Genomic DNA, 16,850 nt, shown 5'->3' with positions numbered 1-16,850 from the left:
ATTTGGGAATAATTTTTTATTGTATCCATGTATGTACAACATTATAAGAAATATTAAATTACATAAATTACTAAAAGACATAAATAGGAATATAAAACTAAAACTAACTACAATTAAAATAATTAAAACTAAAAATTAAAAATATCTATCAAAATTTTGGTGCCCTCGGGAGGGTGCCCAACACGCAGGCAGCGTTCCCGCGCTGGATTGCGATGGCAATTCGCTGTGCGAGAAAGCTGCCCGCGCGAGGGTCACCCGTTGCCTCCCTCAACCTTTTCCCAAGCTCCTTAAGGAGCATATGTGCGCCTCTGCCCCACGAACCAAGTGTCTCGACGCCAAATGCAACGAATTCGTATTGGGCGCCGAGACAGCTGTACTTGGCTACCTTTAGACGCTCCCGGGTGTCCGCCGCCGCGCCAGCACGCCTGCTGGTCGATGGGACGTAGGACGCCGCTAGCGTGTCAGCGCAAGTGGCGTCCCATACCAATTTGGGAATATTATTAAAAGACAGGAAAAGTAATTTCAGCGTTTTGTAAAATTCATCCCCTAACAGGGTTAAAAAGGGGTTGAAAGTTTGCATCTATTACAAATGCTTTGAAACTTCTTAGAAAGGCGTAATAGCTGATTACAAAAAAAGTAATTGACGCGTTTTTGGAAATTCAACCCCTAAGGGGGTTAAAAAGGGGATGGAAATTCGTCTTGGGGTGCAAATTTTATTTTAAGTTAGGAACTTGAAACTTTGCAAAAAGGTATCAAATTAAATTACAAGAACACTAATTTCAGTGTTTTTGAAAATTCATCCCCTAACGAGGTGAAAAAGGAGTTGAAAGTTTGTATGAATATCAAACATTTTTTTCAAGCTTTCAATCTAGGAGCTTCAAACTTGGTAAAAGGGCATTAACATTATATTAAAAGTTTGTATTATAAAGTTTGCATCGATGAAAATTATAGGTACTCAAGATGTAAAATGTTCAAGAGTCCACGCGGACGAAGTCGCGGGCAACAGGTAGTAACTTATACATATACTTTTTATAATTATATGGTAAATTTCCATGTACAAGTTTAGTACATTAATCCCATGTGACATAAAATTGGATCTAAAAAAATTTTAGCGAGGCCTACTTTAAAATATGCAGCAAAACAAGTGCATCAAAACAGTCCAGTAGCGGATAAGGATTTATTCCCTCAACGTAAACTTCCGACACCATTTGAAATTCATTCTTCAACGTGTGATGTAATAAAAATAGCAGCAGATATAGCGGCACTGTGATAAATTATGCACCCCTCGATTTGGAGATTGCTCAGGCGATGCATTAACGGAGCCTTTGATATTTTTCCACGTAAAGGTAATGGAAGTCAAACGCGTATTGTGGCGGAATTGTGATGTGGAAATTGTCATGTAACATTTACTTGTATGATGTTGAAGTTTTATGAAAAAATACTTTTATTAGCTAAATCGAAATGTCCCCACGTAATATCGTTACTAATTCATAAATCAGAAGAAATAAAGACATTGAAAACTTATATTAGATGGTACTAGGCAGGTGCGGCAATAAGTCATAATTTTGTTATCTTTTTATTCAAATAATATGTAATTTTTTTAGTTTCAGTTTTTAGTTGACATTCCGAAGTAGGTAAGTACATATTAAGTTGATATATTATGTAGGTACTTAAAAAAGCTAACACATACGCTGAACCGATGTCAAACATAACTAGTATCGTCATGTTATTATTATATACCGACAAAGAGCAGCCGATGCAACGGAGGAGCCACGCCGTTTTGTCGACTAAATAGTGATTAGTTTTAAGTTTATAAAATATATATGTATATTAGACTGTAAGGTATTTGTAATATGGGCCTTGTAACTTGATTTTAATTTCTAAATAAAAATAAAATAAATAAATAAGTGTACAATTTAAGTATTTACCAAATTGCATTTCTAGCAATGCCGACATATCCGACCTGTCCACGTACCCAACACCCTTGAAACTCATAGCAATCCAATTGTAAAATGGCGGCCGATGGATTGGCCGCTTTACAATCACTTTACGCCCGCCGTAAAGGCTGAGTAATTAGTCCACGACATTATTCGACTCCTGACGCCTGCCACCGCCAGGAAAACTGCCCATTTCATTTCAATTAATCTTATGAATATTGAATTTCTTTCTTTTAATAATTATATTTATAGTAAATAGGTTAATTTGCGTTTAAAATCATGGTTGCTTTTATAGGGGCAAAAGGAAAAACAGAAATCCCCAAACTAGCACACCTCGACTCATGTGCGTTTTTTAGGGTTCCGTACCCAAAGGGTAAAACGGGACCCTATTACTAAGACTTCACTGTCCGTCCGTCCGTCCGTCCGTCCGTCCGTCTGTCACCAGGCTGTATCTCACGAACCGTGATAGCTAGACAGTTGAAATTTTCACAGATGATGTATTTCTGTTGCCGCTATAACAACAAATACTAAAAACAGAATAAAATAAAGATTTAAATGGGGCTCCCATACAACAAACGTGATTTTTGACCAAAGTTAAGCAACGTCGGGAGTGGTCAGTACTTGGATGGGTGACCGTTTTTTTTTTGCTTTTTTTTTGCATTATGGTACGGAACCCTTCGTGCGCGAGTCCGACTCGCACTTGCCCGGTTTTTATCAATGACAAAACTCATTTCCACATTATGTACTTCCAAATACAACCTATTCATGATCACAGTCAAGTTACCTACCATTTTCGACTTAGAGGAAGTTACGGAAAAGGCGCGAAATTCAAAAATAATAGGCACAGTGACCAAACTTCTAATAGAAACGGAAATGGTTGTAACACGTTGCTAAGTAAAATTTGTATGTAATTAGTGGTAAAAAATCTATACTTATTTTAAAGATACTAATTTAATAAATACACTAGTCTGTGCTATTATCATTAGATCATGACTACCCCTAAATGGAGTCACCCGAACTCAGATAAATAAGTTCACACCCTATTAAGCTGCGGTGATTCAGCAAATGGCCGCGGGGTAGTGTGGCGCCGGCTTAAGGTGGGGGATAATGAAAACGATAACTTATCTAAAATGAGATATTCTAGGAGCACTTTGCTAAAATGATTTACCTATGAATAATGATGCTGAAGTAGGTAGGTACAAGTGTTCGAAACATAAAATAATTTATGGCAAATGTTTTTTTCTTTATCTAAATTATATTTGTACGAGTAATAATTTTATATTAGATGATATCATGTCATATTGTAAATATTTTTAAGATGATTCAACCTCTCTGAGGATTGTGGATACCTATCGTTGTTTGGATACCTGTCGAGTTGATCATTGTTTTCCATCGCGTCTATTACTACTTCTTACTTAAGTAATTACAACAATATGCTGAGATAAAGTTACGCTTAGATCATAAAATCATAATATGTATATGAAAAAAGTCATGAACTTATGTTCGTTACGTGCATAATGCACATGTAAGTATCAATTAAGTGAATAACCATGAGTAAATACTATGTATTCCCCTGTCTCGCAAGACAGCAGCAAAACTTGCAAATGTTCCTACTCGTAGAGCGGACAAAATTTTGACGACAAACCGTCCAGGGTTGTCATTCCAAACACTTACGAAGCCGAGTGAGTCGAGGTCTCAACAGAAATATATAATTAGCGCACTCTCAAATAACGTTGATACAGATGTCCAGGTCAAGTCATACCAGTTTGGCCGAGAACTCGAGCGGCCCGCGCTCGCGTGGCCAATAGGAATACTAGTCCAGTGCAAGTTTACCTTTCCCCTCCATTATCTCATTAGACCCCATTGAGGGCTAATGTAGCGAAAACGGGGCATTTGTCACATTTTCACAATTTGCTAGTGACAGAATGTGATTATAACCCTCGCTCATTTAAAAAATTACTTTAGTAACCAGTAACTTTCGCTTTACGGATAAAGCATAGGTCAAATAGTCAAGGCCTGATCTAAAAAGGCTAAATTCAGTTATTTCAGTATACTGATGGCACTGGAAGTAAAAAAACCGAATTTTCACGACAATTACTAATTATTATTTAGCAAGCGAAGGAAAAACGACGGATAAAATTGAGTTTTTAAATTTACCTCCGACGTTGCGAGGACGTCGTTATTCCGGTGGTCTCGGAGACCAGAATACTGAATACATGTCGGTCTCGGAAAGAAGCTAAGTTAACATTAATAAATAGTCTCACATGATTTTTTTCTTCAGGATAGTTTTTAGGATTTGATTTTTATCGTAGAGTTGGTATATTGGTGGTGGTTTTGACTATTTAACCACCCATTAGTTAGTAGTACAGTTATCCGTAAGTATAGTATGTACTTACTATTTAATAGGTGTAAAATAAGCTATCCTGTTATGATTTAAAGGTCAACACACTCAACACAGAGAAGGCAACAACACTTTCTTTCATTGTTTTTCTTACATATACTTAGAAGTATCTACACAGGCTTATACAGAATGTTTTCTTAAGACCATAATTACAATTGTAAGTTAATATTGTTCCACATTTACGGCATTAACTTCTATTGTTATACAATTAAAGGAAGTGCCTCGGGGCAGTGTACTCGGGCCTGTCCCTTTTGCTCCCGGTACTGTCCTTAATAAAGGTTAATCCCTAATAAAGGTATGCCCTAAATGGAAATGGACTGAATTAAATTATGTTATGTTAATATTTATAATACATTTTAACCGTTTCTTTTGTTTTATTATAAGTGTACCCTTGCCTTGTCTTTTAGTATTTACCTTATCACATATGTCATTTCCAGTCAAGAATTTAGGTCGAACTGTCTAATATCGTTTTCTAATGTTCTTTATATATTTCAAGCCAAAATATGCAGTTTAGTTTTGGTTTCTTATATTATAAAAGTTATTTTTAAATATCTTCATTTGTTGTATAATTAAATACTTAAGTTTGACTAAGATAAATAAGTTTTAATGTTTTATTATGTACCTATAGGTATATTAGGTATATTTTTAAGATATTGTACTAAATGTTAGAAAAGGAGTAGTAGTTTTTATGTAGTTTGTATAAGTTTTGTTATTGTTAAAAGTAAATTTAGTAAGGTTTATAAATATTTCATACTGAATGTTAAATAACATTTGGGAAAAAACGTTACAATCGATAACAGCCCCTGCAACGTGAATTGGCACTTCTATCTCTGCTGTAAGCTAGCTGCCAGTATTTGCATTTTATTCTAAATATCTTTTCTTGTACAAAAGATACAAAACAACAGAAGGCCATACATTTCTATAAAGTTAGCTAAGTACTACTATAAAAATATTTAAGTAGGTACTTACCTAATTAAATTTAAAAAGTTACACTTTCTAAGGTAATTAATTATCTACCTACTCATTAAACATCACAATTTATGTTGTTGTAAAATCAAGGTATTAAATATCGCCACGTACCTACAAAGTGTTAAATAAACGTTTGTTACCTACACGATCTTATACCTATACATGCTTTTGGCACTTTATTCGTGTCGATATGTCGATATTTATTAAATATTATACTGATCTATCTTGACTATAAGTACCTACTATAAATTAAACCCAAGCGATCTCTAACTCTATAGATGAAAATCTTATAATCTTAAAATCGGTGACTTACATCAGCACTGCAATGTAGATAGATAAGTGCTCTATAAATCCTCGAAATAATGCCAACATAATGTAAGGGACACAAATTCCTGAAGTGTCAATCCAAATCAAGAGTGACGGGACGTGGGCAGCTACTTTTATAAGTTTATCTACTAAGTAAAAGTTACTGGAAACTAATACCCACATGTCAACAATGAACTACTGACAATTATATATAAGGGCGCAAATTAATACCTAATGTGCGATTTGACAGAAAATTAGACGCTAATAACTTTGATAAAGGGTAATAGAAGCGCAACGATCTTGTATCAGAGAACGAGGTTATTTGTTCAACGAACAACCATTATTGGCTTTAACGAATTACCATTAAAAATATTTAAAAAAATTAAAGCTTTTATGTCACTTAGATTAACTGAATTAATACATCATACAAAAATGACATAAACCATCAATACAGATAATCCTATTAGAAATTAAAACTTATATCTAATACTAAACACATACTCAATCAATGTAAACAATAGGTACCTATAAAACAAATTAAAGAATTAAAGTAAACATATACCTAAGTACTATGCCTATATTTTAAACGATTTTTTTAAAAGTAAACTGTACTTGGCTGCTCGTTACATTGTAGTGGGTAGTGGGTGTATGGGCCTACTGTTCTTTTATGTTTGATACAACAAGCACCTTCGCCATCGCCGCGGGAGACTGAGCTAGATTATGGTAATGCCTCTAATCGGACGACCTCAGTTGAATGGGTGCCTCGCAATATACCCATTATCATAATGGCTTTATATAAACATGTTAGCAGGTTTAGTGATAAAATATTGTAATTATATGAAGTTTATAATGCAGTGGGTACCTGTAGAGAAGAGGGGGGTAAGACAGTGTGGCGGGTAAGACGGTGTAGCGCCTTTATATGGCAACACTACTGACCAACCAGAATTCCGTTAATGCATGAAAATATGCCGCCATGGCGATAATCAGTTCGCACAGTGACCGCCTAGACATCGTATTGTTTGTTATATCAGCTTGCCAGTAAAATTCTCATTTTCCGTGAAAATCTACAAACAATAAATACCGTAAAATGGGGTGAGTTGGGTGAAATTTGACTTTCAAACCTCGACAAAATTTTATTTTTACATGTGTAAACTGAATGGTGTATATAATAAGTGGTTCGGACGTTTGTATTTTATTTTGGGTAGTTCCATTTCATAACTTTGACGATAAAGAGGAAAACCCACCTCACCCCGTAGTACCTCTTATTTGGGGTGAGAGGGTTTTTCATACAAAGGTGATTTTGGAGGATTGTTGAATCGATTTTTTTTTATTATGCGTATTACTATAGCCCCATTTTAAATTGGAATACATTATTTTTGTAGCAGTAGCCTTAAGTAAAATCCCTTCTCACCCCCCTCTCAAACCTTCTCTCCCCATTCATAACCCAACTCTCCCCGCGAAACCTACTCACCCCGTTATACGGTACCTAGGGTTTGCAATCCGGATCCGAAATGTATGAAATTATCCGGATCTGGATCCGGATCCGCGGATCTTCCCATACATTTCGGATCCGTCGTGCAAACCCTAACGGTACCTATAGCTGGATGTACTTACAGCGTTAAGTGCCTCGATTTCATAGTGACTCAGCCTATACGATGCGTCTGAGCCCACCAATTTCGGAGTAGACCTGAAACAATAAGATATATAAATATACCTAAATATAAACTACTACTACTACTAGCTACATAAAGTTGGACCAAGCTAACTCTGCGTTGTATTTGCAATGACGGAATCAATAAAAAATTCGGACACAAAATCAATAAAAAATTATGCAGATTTAGGCGAATGCACCCAATTTATCGATATTTTCACCAAAGATTTGTATCTTAAATGCGTATGGTTTCTAGTTATACGGTTTGCTTTCATGAGTTAGGGTGGTATTCCATCTATACAATATCTTGGTACAATATCATTGCGTTTCACTCTCTCATTAAGCAAAATCTGAGAAAATACACATTGGACAAAGAAAATGGACAAGTGGAATACCACCCTTAGCTTTTTTGGTGTTCTATTTTTTTTAAATCACGCCCAATTATACAACGGACGAGTTTTTCAAATAATGATATTTAATAGGTACAAATAGTAAGTACATACGAGTAAGTATCATACCGGGTGTGGCCTGTAATACGAGCAAAAAATTTATCTGTAGGCTGTTCTCCTCATACTGACCAACATTTGTTCAGGAACTTTTAAAAATAACTTGTGGTTTGATTTTTAATACACTTTAAATTTTATTCTAAGACGCAATGTATTACGAATTTTGTTATGTTTAAGGCATGATAAGCAACGTCAATCACAAATGATATGGCATGGCGATGGCCTCCATTGAAGATAATATTTATTTTGTATGAAAAATGGGATCCCTTAATACTTCATAATTTTTAAAAGTTGTTGAATAAAAGCGTCACCGTTTGAGGAGTATATTCCATGTTTTAATTATTTGCTCGTGTTACAGGCCACACCCGGTATATCCAAACGGGCCGTAGGTGTTAAAAAGCCACCTCTTGCCAAATGGTTTAAGGGTTAAGGCAATAAAATAGTATCGGAGTTTACTATTTTGTTTGGCCAAGCATCCGTAAGCTATGCAGGTTATTTATTCAAGCTAAATTACTATTTACTTAGTCAACTTTCAGGAACTCAAACTAACTTTGTTATATTCGCGTTGCGTACCTCTAATATGAGGTTAAATAAAGTTTATTTAGTATAGTGCTAAAGTTCTTTGTACTGCACTGAACCAGTCGAACAGTGCGGTATAAAAGTTATCCAGGTGCCTTAGCCGACGTTTAATTATTAACATTCATAACCGTTGGTAAGTGAATTTATGAATGTATAGCTCTTGGCTAAATTGTATAGTCTCAGTTTCAGCGTGGTTAAAATTTTCGACCCAGCTTAAGTAGTTTTAATAACAAAACTTCCGTGAGACACAGAAATATTAAATATACATATAAGGTAACCGTGCTGGCGATAGAAAAGTTTGTGATTCAGCGAAAAGTACGGGAGGCTATCGAAATTAGTCGTCATTCGAATTTTAACCGTGATTGTGGTTGGTCAGTGCCTACAAGCTGGAAAACTGTTTTGGGTACTACGTAGGTGGACAGTGTGGACGAACCATTAGCGAATGACGTAGTGAGTGTTGTGTGCAACCCATCATTTGACAATAATTCCATAAATGAGGGTAGTTTCTCGCCCCCCCTGCCGCCACCGGCGCCTGCGCCGAGTCATCGGGCGCGGAGAGCTGCGGCCCGCAGTCTGCGCCGGTCCGTCACCGTAAACGCAAGCTCCTGATGACACTTCTCGGTACGGAGTGAAACATGTCGAGCGTTTTTCGACTTAAAATACGTGGGTGACCCATTTTTAATATATTTAATACAGCTTAAGTAATGCTCGTAGTTTTGCGTGATTGATATCAAGCATTTTTTTGCTTTAGGTACTTTACCATTTATTTATTTTACCTGGCATATCTTAGTCATCGCTTATCGTATCAGTCATTTAAAAGCTAAGTTTACATTTTTAATCGCACGTTTAGCTTTTTATGTTTTCGATACGGTCAACGTGATGCGTACCTGTATGTGTAATGAATGTAATAATTATAGTATCAATTAAACTGAATATTACATTTATTTTAAAAGCGTAATATTATTACATCCTGATAAACGAAAACTAATAATGTATGGGGATACCAGTTGCTACGAAAAGTAACGTGACTATTTCCATAGATTATTTGAATTTCGATGGGTTTTTTTACACACGACACACGTATTTTTTCTGATTTTATTTGCATGAAAATGATAAATTACATGAATCGTCGCAAATTAACAATTGTTTTTTTTACATAGTGTGTAGGTATTTTTTATATCCTCCGTAATGACTGTTTTTCCTCAATAGTGGCACCGCACCCTTCGCAGGTAAGACAAATACGCTCATTTCCCGCGGAGAGCGCCCGAACGTCCGCGTCCGGACAAATTGTACCAGAACTCCTTATTCTAGATCCTCAGCTTTAATTACATCGCACGGCGGTTGTGACGACTTTGAGACAAATTAAACTTACATTATGATATCAAAGTGATATTATTTATTCAAAGTCAAAGTCAAAAATACTTTATTCATGTAGGCCTAGTAACAAGCACTTATTTATTTATTGCTTGTTCATGTATTGGCGCAAGCAAGACGCGTACCAGCGAATTTTCACAAAATGCCATCGTTTTGGCATCGAAATGCAAGTTCTAATTGGTTTTTTTGTTCCATGTAATTTTATATTGAATTCATTTGACTGATCTAGATTCCAGAACAATTTGTTCATTTGTTTCATCATCATCATCATAATTTAATTAATTACAGTTAATTAATTATTGCAGTTGTAATTTTTATCATATTATCAGCCTTCATTTAATCACCCATCATCCATTAGATCATTCATTCATTTAGTCATTCATTAAGTTCAGTATCTTTATGGTAACATCCTATGTACCATATGTTCTTGTGAATAAATGATAAATTGATAATTCAATTCAACCCATAATTAAAATGTATTACTGTTCCATTAAATCATCATCTATGGAATTATTGTCAAATGATGGGTTCTGTTCCATTGTTCTGTTATGTATTAGTTGTTGTTTCAAATAAAAGAAAAAGTCCAGGTCGTGTCATATCAGAAGGTCAAGGAGTTGGCAGAGGATCGGACGAGTTGGAGATTGCTCCACCGACAAGAGCACAGCTCTTAAATATAAAGAAGAAGAAGAAGAAGACTGTTCCATTCGTTTTGAAGTGTGAAACATTAGATACTAAATACACAATAGTAGTTAATTCTGTTTTCAAACACGAAAGGTTCCTGATTTTTTTTTAAGCACAGTGCTAACGATGCTCAATGTTTCACCTCGACAATTTATATAAGTAAATATAATCTATAATATCAATGACGAATGATATCTGTAAAGTATATACTTAAGTGTAGATACCTACTGTAGATAAATAATTATAACTAGTCCTTTTATTTAACAAGTAAAAGATCTGTTTAGCAGCTTTATCACAATGATATTAGAGTCTGTTCGGAAAAAGAAGAATCGTGGAATGAATTGGGCTCCATACATTCCACGACTCTTCTCCGCACAGACTATGTTAGACGTTAAGATCCCAGAATAAGGCCGCCGCGTGCTCACGAGAAGGCGAAAAGTTTTGCCGCCTCCGTTTTATTTATGGCGGCCCGCGGTGCAAAATCGCTATTTTTTTATATTCCACGTTGATTGATTGCCACGAAAACTGATTTAATCTTCAAGAAAAGAGTTATGGCTTTTAATAATTTGGGACTTTCACATTAAGTACCGAACTTGAAACATCATTTAGGTACGTTATTAGATAAGAATAGAATTATGTTAGTTTAATTAACTGCGTAATTTGCGTATGTGTTGGAATGGTTTAAATTACAGAAATTGTTATTTTTAGGTAGGTACATACTGTTTTTTGTAACTTGATACTATGTAAGAACCTACGTACACCGCTCCTATTTGAGTGATATAATATTATCAAATAAGGACTATGATAACATGATATATTATCAAATTAAGTACTTGGATAGATTTCATACATTTTGAGACAGCATCGACTAGATAACGTCTATACCTAACTAGATATGCACACATGCACAAGTGCACAGTCTTGAATAATAAAAACACTATTTCTCGGAATAAATTTCAAAATAAAGACAACCACTTTTATTGCCTTTTGATCTGTCTGAGAAGTTACAAACATGAATTGAAATCTAAAACTTGTACTACGTGAAGTGCAGTCAATAGTCAATGTTATGCAAAGCGACGATTCGATCCTAACAAATATTTCACTTACCTACAGACTTCTTATTCACATTTTGTTTTTATAGTAACATAATAATGCGGTTAAAGAAGGCGATTTTCATTCAAGTATGTTCCAAGGAATATAAATAATTATAATATTATACTCGTACAAGGTGCGCAGAAAGACTGATTTTAGTTTATGTAAAAACCTTTTAGCACGGAAACTAACTTAGCGTTTGTTACACAAAAAAAACATTAAAATATTATAGCTACTGCTCTTTCAATTGTAGGGCACGGTACTCACGCATAGTCATACGTATTATGAAAACAAAGCTGCACTTTAAGGTGGAAGCAAGCCGCTTTGCATGGTGATAGTAGACACCAAAGTAAGCGATTTTTTCCGAAGCACCCAAAAATTCACCCCTTAGGAGCCGAGATTTAGCGAGGTCTATTAGGAAAAAGAAAAAAAATCCACAAGTTTCAGGGAACAACAAATATTGAAAAAAATTATAGCATTTGAAAGAAAATCACTCTTTTTAACATAAAAAAAATAAATACAAAATCTTTTCAAACAATATTAGTGTGAAATTATTAAAAAACATTTTTTTCTCTTTTGCGCTTTATTCTTGCAAATAATGTCTTCGACTTTGAAGAATGTCTGAAAATAAGTATTTTTGGTTAAAGTCAAATATATTTCTTACTAAATAACGAAAACCGCATCAAAATCGGTTCAGCAGTTTTTGAGATCCAAGTTTCAGAAGTTGGCTTACTTTTATTTATATGGGATTTTTCGTCTTACATAGTCCAAAAGGCGAGTAAGTCGTAGTAAATTATACGTAAATTAGAAGGTACTTAATTTATCTACATTAGGGATGTATATAATATATATTTATATGTGGAAAACGGCCATAGTCACCATCTTACATAAAAAAGGAGATATATCGAAGCCGAATTTTCGCCCCACAAGCCTCCTTTCCCATACGTACAAACTCTTTGTAAAAATTTTATGCAACCGCCTAACTTGTATCCTCGATGAATGCCAACCTCCCGAGCAGGCTGATTTCCGGAGCGGATTCTCTACAGTCGACCATATACATGCGGTAAAGCAGTTAATGGAGAAAAGTCACGAGTACAACCGGACCCTGTGCATGGCCTTCGTAGATTACGAAAAATCCTTCGACAGTGTCGAGCATTGGGCGGTGTTTGACTCTCTCCATCGCTGCTCAATCGACAATCGCTACGTGGATCTGCTCTAGGAGCTATACATATATACCTCGGCAACAATACAAGTTTGGCTTTACAAACTTAGTAACCCAATATCTATCGAAAGGTGATATCAGTTCAACCAAGTTTTTGACGGCAGTGCTAGACGACGTCATAAAAATGCTTGCATGGGACAGAAGTATCGTCAGTATCAATATCCAAGGGTCTTCTTGTCACACCTGCCGCCTTTTTTGTTTGCCGAGTCCCTGGAAGATCTTCAAGGCATGGTTGAAAGCCATGCTTCTTTGAATAGATCTTAAGCTGACTACATACAAGACTAAAGTTATGAATGAATGAATGAAACGTTTATTTTCAGGCAACTATTGGCCCATAGATAAATACCTTAAAACTAGCATACATATTATTACAAAATATATCTCGACAACAAATATAATATGACGAACATCTCTAGTAAATCGATTCCAACCATTACGGTTAGGAACGAAAGACAGGAGGTGGTCGAGAAATACGTGTATCTTGGATATATTCTATCATTTGACAAAACACATCAGCAGAAGGAGATCTCCAGGAAAATCCAGCTGGGTTGGGCGGGATTCAATAAACAAGCGGACATCCTCAAACCCGTTAACATTCCACAATGCCTGAAAACTCGCCTCTTTAACCAATGTGTCCTACCTACCATGACCTACAGTGTCGAGATATGAACGCTCATTAAAGAGGCTGTGTATAAAATCCGAGTGGCACAGAGAGCCAAGGAGCGCGCCATGCTCGGCATCAAATTTCAAGACCGAGTGAGGCAGGTCGAAATCCGACGCCGCACCAAGATGCAAGACGTTGGATGCGTCATCACCAAACCTAAATGGAGCTGGGCGGGACATGTTGCCAGGCAGAGTGATGCCAGGTGGGCCAAAATGTTAACGGAATTGTGGCCGCTTACAGACGAAAGAAGTGCCTGGCGTCCGTTGGCTCGTTGGGTGGACGACATTCCGAAGATTGCGGGTCACTTCTGGATGAGATTGGCTCAGGACCGGGATAAGTGGCGTACTCGAAGAGAGGCCTATGCTCAGCAGTGGGCGATTAAAGGCTGATATGATGATATTATATATTTACAAGAAAAAGATTATTCATCTTCAGCTTCATTCACACTGGCTAAACTGGTTAAACTAGAGGATGAAATAAAAAAGAGAATAAAATGTAGATCTTTTTACAGATAAATATGCTTTATATTGAAAAAGCTATATTTTTATAAAATTATATGTTATTATACGTACTTTAATGTACCTACTAACTTTAAAACTCTGATTTGCCCAATATTCGGTAGGGATTAAAGTACTAACCCTGCTTTTAAACACAATGCCTCATAATAAATTTTGTTTAATGAATTTGCAGATATATGTATAAATGTTTATATAATACATAGATAAAGGTGTGTTTTATATTAATAAGAAAAGCACAACATAGTTAGAACTTAATACAGTACTTAAAATTAGTCACTAATTATAAATCATCATGTCAATAAAACTAGGCCAATTTCTGGATCATGAATCTTATAAACTACTTAACCGATTTTGATGCGGTTTTCAGTTTCTGATAAGAAATATGTTTGACTTTATTATTAAGTACTTATTTGCAGACATTTTTCAATGTGGAAGACACTATTTGAAAATTAAAACGTAAAAGGTATTTTTTTAATAATTTTACACTAACACTATATTTCTTTAATATATTTAATTTTTTATTTTTTTTACACCAAGAAAAGATATAGTCTTTCGATTGACACCAAATTTATCTTAATCGGACGATCCGTGAAACTTGTAGATTTTTTTTTCTGTTTTTAACAGACCTCGCTTTTTCTCGGCTCCTAAGGGACGAAATTACGGGTGCTTCGAAAAAAATAGTTTTATTTGGTCTCCACTATTATCGTGCAAAGTGGCTTGCTTCCACCTCAAAATGCAGCGTTACGGCAAAAAAGCTCCATAATTAGTATGACTAGCAACAGAAAGCCGAAAAATGTTTTCGGATTATTCTAGGTAGGTACATTCCAGTCATCGAATGAAAACATGTCTTGAGATTCACTACCAGTATTAGCACGACCCCAAAAGATCAATATACAAATTTCCCTAATCAATTAGACTTATAAGTTTAACATAGATATGTAGCTGATAGTGATAACAAACGCATGAATCGATTTTAATGCAGTTTTCTATAAAATATTTGTGATAGCGATGCATCTTAGATAGGCTTTAATTCACTAAATGGCGCTGTCATAGTTTTTTCTTTATTCTGACAATGGTAAGACCACAGAGGACCAAAGATATCTCTGACCCGACGCTGACTCGTTAATGTTGCCGCGGAAATTAGGCAAGCGAGGCCAAATGGCAAGGCGAAATCATAACTTAGGACCGTGATTACCTAGCACTTTGCTCTTAGGTACTTACCTACATAACAGTATGTATGTATGTATAAACTCTTTATTGTACAAAACACAAATCCCAAATGACAGCGCTAGGACGGTTGTTCCTATAGATTTATATTCAGATCTTTTTATAATGATCGTAAAGTAGGTAGGTAAGGGGCCTTATTCCACTTGTGCAAAACTGACATTTCGAATCAACATCACATCAACAGATGATTGTATCGCATTGTTCAATGGAATCGCGTTCTATCGCAAACTTGTGATCGAAAAAATAAGTAAGAAAAAATCAACTTTGTTTTACTACTACTATACGGTTTATAATGACTTTGAACTCGGGGTAGGTCGGTTAAGTCGGTTTGGTTCGGTTGTCACCTAACTGTGGATTGCTAATGTCAAATTTTGACAGGCGTGGATACTATCGCTAGACTTTTTTGTCCATGGGCTTGGGCACCATCTTGGAGTTTTTGACGTGCGAAAGGGTATTTTATAGCATAGAGTAAAGCTTTTTTTTTCAATATATACGTTTACAGGAATTAATGACATCTTGTGAGCGATAGATGAACTAACGCGCTATTCACGGTGCGGCGGCGAGTAGTGGAACTATACGTGACAATTTCCCTCAATCAAAAGGGGACTACACTGTTGATGGTCGATAAAGGCTATTATTAATTGAATTTTAACAGCACGAACGCCTTATTGACAAGCGTTCTTTTTGTTGAACCCACACCTACACGTCAAATAATGCTCGCTCCACACATTCACCTATGAACGCTCAAAAATACCTATTCACGCAAGTTGTAATTAAACCATATTTAGAAAAGTCAGTTTTTATTACTGGGTGGAATTAGGGATGAAAATCCCGGAAAAAAACAAATGCTTATCGCACACACAAAATTTAGTTTTTTCCGGTTATTTTCCAGTTTAGGATGACTCACGTTAGACCGGGCTGTGGCCGGGCCGCCGGAGCTACCGGAGCTTCCTTTTCTATGCAAAGCGTTAAGCAGGCCACTGAAGAGCCTTCCAAATGGATGCCGTTACAATGGATTCATCCAAATGGACGGCATCCTAATACTAAACATTGTACGTTTTTGACATTCACGGACCGATTTTGGAATGTAGCCACGCTATTTGGACTGTTTTCACTATGACATTGATGCATCAAGGTGATTTGCTTACAGTACCTATGTTTACAGATAGGCTACCGCAAAATGCGATAATCGAAATTTCGTTATCTGCCTCTCTGTCGATCGAATGGCCATGAGTGATAGAGGCAGAAAACGATATTTCGATTTACGTGTTTCGCGGTAGGCCATGGGATGTGATAATATTAACGCCCTCTACGCAGGGTTTTGCGTAATATTGCCTATTTCCTGCCTCAAATTACAGTGTGACAAAAACCAGTAGAATATAAATGAGGGCGCCACTTTCTACGTTACTGTCCCTTTTTTGACGTAAAATGCTTAAAAATGGCATCAATTTAGTATGGAATATTTTTAGTTCCAGTTTATTTAATTTCTACTATTTTATGTCGCACTTTGGGTATAGGCACTAACTACTGAAATAATACAATAGTACTCTTTGTATATATATTTTTTATAATAAACTAAACGGGGATTGGCTCTATTGAAAACAGAGCCTAAGATGATGGAGCTTACCGGCTCAGTAAGTAATAATAGCCTATTCACTCTTGCTTTAAAGACACCGAGGTCAAATTTCCCAGGAAACACAGATGACGGGAGCGCATTCCATTC

The 16,850-nt window shown here is 35.9% G+C and overlaps 1 protein-coding gene across 2 annotated transcripts in view; it reads right to left on the bottom strand.

The window, feature by feature from the left end:
• LOC134663705 (kinesin-like protein CG14535) overlaps positions 1-16,850 on the bottom strand; it is a 323,990-nt gene that overhangs the window by 260,135 nt on the left and 47,005 nt on the right. For both annotated transcript variants that reach the window (XM_063520163.1, XM_063520170.1), the window contains exon 2: positions 7,228-7,300. In XM_063520163.1, the coding sequence (XP_063376233.1) occupies positions 7,228-7,300 (73 nt within the window). The remainder of the gene's footprint in view (positions 1-7,227; positions 7,301-16,850) is intronic.

The sequence above is a fragment of the Cydia fagiglandana genome, chromosome 1 (assembly GCF_963556715.1).
Source record: "Cydia fagiglandana chromosome 1, ilCydFagi1.1, whole genome shotgun sequence".
Lineage (NCBI taxonomy): Eukaryota > Metazoa > Arthropoda > Insecta > Lepidoptera > Tortricidae > Cydia > Cydia fagiglandana.
This window is presented reverse-complemented; position numbering and strand designations above follow the sequence as displayed.